At 35.7% G+C, this 6,972-nt stretch overlaps 1 protein-coding gene across 1 annotated transcript in view; it reads left to right on the forward strand.

Moving 5' to 3' along the window:
* Positions 1-6,569, forward strand: part of PLXDC2 (plexin domain containing 2) — a 256,079-nt gene extending 249,510 nt beyond the window's left edge. The window contains exon 14 of the mRNA XM_005518748.3: positions 33-6,569. Coding sequence (XP_005518805.1) covers positions 33-149 — 117 coding nt within the window. The 3' untranslated portion in view covers positions 150-6,569. The remainder of the gene's footprint in view (positions 1-32) is intronic.
* Positions 6,570-6,972: the final 403 nt, after the last annotated feature.

Here is a 6,972-nt window from a genome sequence, read left to right on the forward strand (position 1 = left end):
CATAAAAGTTTCTTTTCTTGTTGCTGTTGTAGCGACGTCCAAGCAGATGGCCAGCAATGAAATTCAGAAGAGGATCTGGACATCCTGCCTATGCTGAGGTGGAACCAGTGGGAGAAAAAGAAGGGTTCATCGTATCAGAGCAGTGCTAAAATTTCTGGGACAGAACACCAGTACTGGCCTACAGGTGTAAGACATTTATTTTGCCTCTCTTTAAAGAAAAGGAGCCCTAAGCTGCTGTAGCCTGATAGAAAGAAGATTCTGGATAAACTTTGTCCAAGAAGAATAATTATCTAAGATACCAGATTACTACTGCACAGTAGTTTTTGTTAGTGGACTGAGACACAATGGTTCATGCAGAACACTTGTCAGTGGACACCTACAGTATCAGAACTGGCACAAGTGCCATGTCATTTGTTTAGGTGTGGGGATGCACAGTAATCAGAAATATAATAAAGCTTTGGTGCGCAAGGGTATTGCCCTTTGGTTCAAGTCTTCTCTGTTATCTCAAAGACTGAGGAAAAAATCTGTACCATTTCAGTGCAAAGGGCACTGATCAGTGTTCACAGTGATTGAGAAAAGTATCTTAAGACAGGTAAAGAAGAAAAAAAGGATTTTTCCAACATTTATATAAGTGAAATACACTTTTCAATTCTAAATTAACCTGCCAACCTGAGTCACAATGTAAATGCTTTCCAGGAGTAATACAATGTTTCTTGTACATTGCTGATTACTAGCCTGCTAAACAACTCATGATATACAGATTGGTAAGAAGCGAAGACAAGAGAGAATTTTCACGATGGTGGAATTATTTCATGGGAGTTCACAATGACATTGGGCTGATTTTCAGTTTCAGTGTTCACTAAAAAATGAATTATCAGGTTTGTATAAAGGTGTATTTTTCATTTCTCAGCAGTAGGTTGAAGTAAAGGCAACAGATCCTTTTAGCTGCCAGAGAGCTTATGGACCATTTCTTAGGCAATGGGGTAAGAAAAATAAGATTTAAAATAAATGGGTTTCTATTCTTTGCCATTTCATTGTGAGTCCTTACTGAGAAGCACCATAGACTTCAATGCACCCCTTCCAGAGATTCAGATACAAGTGTTATTGAACCCTGCTGATTCATACAGTGGTTTTGTTTAATGCACATAGTAGTTGCATAAATATATATATAAATATATTTTTTTTTTATAGCTAACACAAGGCAGGTTCTTGTGACTGTTAAGACTGCATTTTTGTCATCCAGACAAAGGAAATGAATTGCATTACTGCATATTTCCACTGAGTTGTAAAATAATCCTTAATAGAATATTTTTATGTTGTGTAGGGAAGGTGGTTCGTGTAGTTGCAGTGCCATAAACTTTCTGCCTATTGGAACCATTCTTTCTGTAAAATTGACCCTTTCCCTCCCTGCATAGGGAAAGACAACGCTATAAATTCACACCGTCAAAACCAGTTACTCCTTTCAGGGAAGGGGTTAATATACATGGAGACCCAGAGCTTCCCTGAGGAGTGGAAACCTAAATGCTTCGATGATCTGGGCCTGAGGTATTGAAATATAAAATTCAGGTGCTGCATGTACGTTTCATAGCAGTCATTTACTATCAGTTTTTTTACATACTGTGCAAAGCACTTGAATGATTTTTAAGTGAGGTATACAACATTTGTGGTTTTGGATTTTGAGCAGTTTAAAAAAGTTGTAGATGCCACCTTAATAGTACAGTTACTTACATTTCTTGTTGATGCTTGTATGGCCTAAATTTGATTACTTAATGCTGTTAAAAAAAGAGAAAAGCGAACATGGTTTTTGTTATTTTGTTCAGTAAATACTACAATACTGTATTTTCTGTATTCTTTTATTTTTCATAACACATTTTTATTTTCATCTGGTTTAAATCATCTAGCATGAGATTAAAACTATTCAAAAACTAACTGGTATTAATCTGAAGGTACTAACAAACACATTGTCTTGAAGCCTGGTTGAAAACCTGTGGCAAGTAGTCATTTCCATTTGTGTGGGTCTGCTGAGCCCTTTTTCTAATAGGCTGGGGTTAAATTGCAGGCTGTTAATTCTGATAGCAATAACCAAATGTATGCACATATATATGGTGACACTCATTTTTATTAAATAAAAAGGTATCAGTGCACATCATTTAGGAACGTATTGGGTGTGCAATAATTATCATCAGTTTTTCTGGGAATCTTGGAAGTCCTCAGCTGGGGTTCATTCCAAAAGAAGCAATTGTAGAGCTTCTGTCTGGAATCCTTTTTGAAAGAACTTATATTTCAAAGAACATCTTTGCAAATTATACTAAGAAATCTACAAAAACCTACAAACTACTGCAATAAATTCAAGGGATATTTCATATAAGTGAAGATTTATATTATTATGAGTTTATAGGTCTACTCTTCATCTCATTCACTCCTATTTTTACCCAGGTATGTAATAGATGTCATGCAATTGAGCTGACAGAATATTTGTAATATGATCAGACAAATATGTCAACAATTTTAAAATCTGATGTTTTGATTACTTTTGGTTTAAGGCTCTTTCACAGCTGAAGGATGTTTGCTAGTATTTGCAGACTAACTTACATGTTATATTCCTTCATAAAATAATAGCAATTATTTTTTGATTTTTGTCCACCTCACGTACTTAGGTGGGAGATTTCACTGGTCTGCAGGGAGCATCATAGAATTCTTCTTCAGATTTTTTGCCATGATGTTATACGCTGTGGATTATAATGTGAGGAGCTGCTGAGTTTATTTAATAAGATTGATAGGCATATGCTTATGTCTGATAAGAACAGCTATCTGAAGAACAAACCTCCTGCATACTAATGGATGTATAGTGTCTCATTGGTGTCTGCTTTGAGATATTCTGTGGTATGTTCTATTTATCCCAGTAGGCAAAAGTTAATTAAGTAATCTGTTGCTGTTTTGTAATTCCATCTGGTTTTCTAATTTTTTAATAATTAAAATTGCCACATTAAAAATTATACAAACATTGATATAGAGGTCTGATAAAATATTGAGATTAATTGAGAATACTATTCTTATATTTTTTTAAAGAAGCAGGTTTAATTGACCCAGACCAAAAAATGTCATGTAGCACTCTCTCAGAAATCCAGCTGAAATGTTTTTCAACAATCCATAAATTTTCATCCAAGTGTCTGAAACTGGTTTCACTAGCATTCCCAGTGGTCCTTCATTTGAATCTTACTCAGAAAAATGCTTGTTTACAGAGTCATTTATCCCAACAGTTATTTTAACTCTTAAACTTCCCTATAAATTTGTTTATCTAATTATATTTAGTTATTGCAAGATTTGTCACTTTTTTTTCTTATTATCCTTGATTTTCGTGTCAACCGTTCCATAATGCCTAACACTCTCAGTGCTCTGCTCCTGCACATCCTCCTCCACAGAGAAAAAGGAAAATTTGAATTCTAAAGACATTACTAAGTAGCTTTCAAATCTCACTAAGATGAAACACTAAATCAGATATATATATATATGTGTGTGTGTGTGTATGTATGATTGATATATGTAGATTTACCACGATACACAGAAATTATTGGAAAAAAAGACCCTAGCATTTCCAAAGTTGTATTCATATATTAAGAAATTGAGGAACTGCTAAAGAAGCAGAATTGTAATTTCATTTACATGTGCATACTTTAATTTTTTTCTATGTTTCTCAGTGCATCTCATGATTTATTGGAGTAAGAGAACACACATTGTTTACAAGAAACAGCCATTTCATATTTTTCTCCTCAAATTTTGTTGCACTTTGTTGCATGCCACCCAAAGCCTTTTCAGAAGACCTTTTTTCCTGGACTTTTCTTATGTACCCATCAGCATTGTTCTTGAGGGATGTATACACCTTAATTTATTTCTGCTCTGAGCATTTCTGTGAAGGGAGTCAATTTTCTAGAGAACACCATATGAAACAGTTCTTCTTTTTCTTATAATTGCCCTTCTCATTCTCTACAGCTTCTGCTGCAAATGATACAGGTGTCTTGTAAGTAACAACCTACATCAATGGAACATTATAGTTTACCTTCAGATCAAGCTCATTTTACAACTGATGTGTGTGCTGGAATTCTGGAAGAAAAGATAGTACAGCACTGTATTTTGAGAAACTGTGGACACCAAATTAAATTTACACAAGCTAAACAGAATATTTGGCTTTGCAAAAATCACCATTTTTCTTCTTCAACTTAGTTCAAACCATAAAACCTCACTACACAAGTACCTGAGACAGCTGAGTAGTCGAGCCATTAGTTTGCCATTCAAATGTGGAAGCAATGGAAAAGAAAGGGGTGAGCTAATTTGCCAGTGAGCATGGAAGAGACATTCTTTTCTGTAAAGTGAAAAGAATTCCAAGGAAAACAAGAGAATATTTCTATATTCTATTAGAGAACCTCCTGGGTAAGCAAAAGAAACTGTAAATTGTAACACACATTTCATTTGTATGGGATCTCTAAACAAGGTTTTCCAGGAGTTTTTTTGACAGTTTTCAGCTGTCAGGAGGTGGCAGATTTTCACAAAGTAGGTGGGTGACTAGGGCATTGTTGGATCATTGTCCAGATCACAGAACATCAAAGGGAATTTTTACCTTGAGTGCACAGATTGGAGAAAGCAATGGCTGTGTTATTCATTTCTGGAGCTAAGCAATGAAGCTTTGTATAAAGACACATTTGACATTCACATATCTCAGCTGCACAGAGTCATAGTGTCTGTGACCACAGTATTAGCCATTAGGAGCAGAACTGGAATAGATCGCCAATTTGGCTCAGATCAACAGTTTTGATCTCGTGGAATTTATTGCCTTCAGTGAGGAGAAGACCAGAAGCAAGCACGGTTGTTCAGAGGAAGATCATTGGAGTCCTCACACGTGTGCCTCTGCCTTCTTGCAGAGAAATTTTTGAAGCCTAAAAAACTCCAGAAATAAATGTTACAGACCAACAGGGTGGTATTAAACCTAATTCTCATGTTTTAGACAGAAATTTCAAGAAAGGATACCTGCTAATAATTCCTTTATGGATGTAATGGTACATTGTGTTTGACTGTTGATTTTTTGTGGAGTAGGAGAAGGAGAAAGGAAAAATGCAGAATGGAAGGAATATCAGTATTCCCAGATGCTCTAAAGGTACAGCAAGAAACCTTATGTACAGCCTTGAGAGCGTTGGTGCTGTGTGCCACTGGCTCTGAGTGAAAACACAAGGTCTTCCTTCATGCCCAGCTCTATCATTTTAAACTAAAAAAAAAATCATCAGAACCACTAGCTTCTGTCTAAATCTTCATGTCTAAATCTACATCTCACAGATGGTTTATGTCACTCCTTGGGGAAAAAAGCCACAGGCAGCATTTTGAGGTGGAACGGTGTGCCAGTAGTGTTTTATCAGAAGCCAAATATGACAAAGCAGGATGTAGCTTGTGTAGAACTGAGGGAAACAAATCAATTTAATTTTATCAGAGCAGCCAATATCCCTACAGCTGGAGCACTGATAAAATAGTCAAGTCTGTGAGCTGATTTGACTTGATATAAACAATATAATAAATCTAAAGCTGTCCTTTAACTATCAGTTTATTGTCAAATCTTAAGTGATTTCCTTGACTTTTTAATTTTTTATGGGGAAGGAAACACTTGAGCATGCCAAGTAGAATAAAGTATCTTTCTGACAGGAGCACTCTCATCTCCTGACACAGTTCTTTCCCAATCAGAATTGCTGCTCCCCTGTGAACAACTCATTTTAGTAGGTCTCATGATGACTCCACAGGACATTTCACACTTTTTAACACAATTCTCTTTCTCTTGTAAGATTTTTCAATACCTATATCCTGCCTTACATTTTATTCTTTGGTGCTTCACCTCTGACTTAACTCTATATTCTCACTACTTTACTTTCTTGCACTCCTTTAAGCTCTGATTTACATGTCATCATAACCACTTCTAGTATCACTCAAAATAAGCCTCTATCTGAAAAAAACTCCATTTGATTTTTCCTCTGTATGGGGTTCTGGGTTAATATAACTATTTGAAGGTAGATTTTCCTGTTATTGACTGGATTCTTTCCACATGAATTAGCAAGCTAAATGCTGAATCTCTTGGAAACTTTTTGCTTAGGCATTTTAGTCAAACAGAATACAGGTCTCTCCAATAAAAATCTTGTCCCAGAAATTTTTTTTTGAGCAATGAAAGGACTTCAAAAGACAGACCTCAAGACATTACTCTTAATTACATCTATTTAATTAAGCAGATCATTTTACCCAATTAATTAATATGGATGCCTATTGTTTCTGTGATCTCTGGGAATATAGTGTTTAGGGAAATTAATTAAGTTCTTCCCATGCAGTTTGCATTATTTCCTTTGGTGTAGCTCTTACTTGAAAAACAAAAAGGCTATTTTGTTAATTGCTAGTGTTAGCTTGAAAGAAATTTGGTTTATTGTCTGCTTGGGTGGCACAATATTTCTTCAGATATCTAGAAGCTGTTAGAAAGAAATATTACTTGTTCCTGTCTAGCTTTTTTTGGACTGCTGCTTTTATCAGTAAACCTTTTTATTTCAGTTAGAGTTGTTAAATTTTGTTTTGGGAAATAGCAAAAGATACCATAAGCTGAGTGTCAGATTTGACTACGTATCATCAAAGTTGCCTTTTATTAAAGCTTTTCACCTTATAAATTTCCAGCTCTGATTTGCCTACAAGTACATCAGGATACCACCACTGTTTTAGTGACAAGACCATGCTTTTCAAAAGAAAATGGTGTGCCTTTCATGGATTTGTGAGCATTTTCGCAATGAACTATTTCCAGGAGGAATCCTCTTCCTGGAGGGATGAGTCTGGCAGTCTCGGTTGCAAACAGAATGTGGCTGAAAATAACTAATTCTGTAAAACAAACTGTGTAGCTGTACCAGCAGTGGATGAAATTACTTCCAGCTGGGGCCTGACCCCTCCACAGCCCCTCTCCTA

This window comes from Pseudopodoces humilis, chromosome 1 (genome assembly GCF_049639895.1).
Source record: "Pseudopodoces humilis isolate 2021_Gansu_Grassland_sample_001 chromosome 1, ASM4963989v1, whole genome shotgun sequence".
NCBI classification, from domain to species: domain Eukaryota; kingdom Metazoa; phylum Chordata; class Aves; order Passeriformes; family Paridae; genus Pseudopodoces; species Pseudopodoces humilis.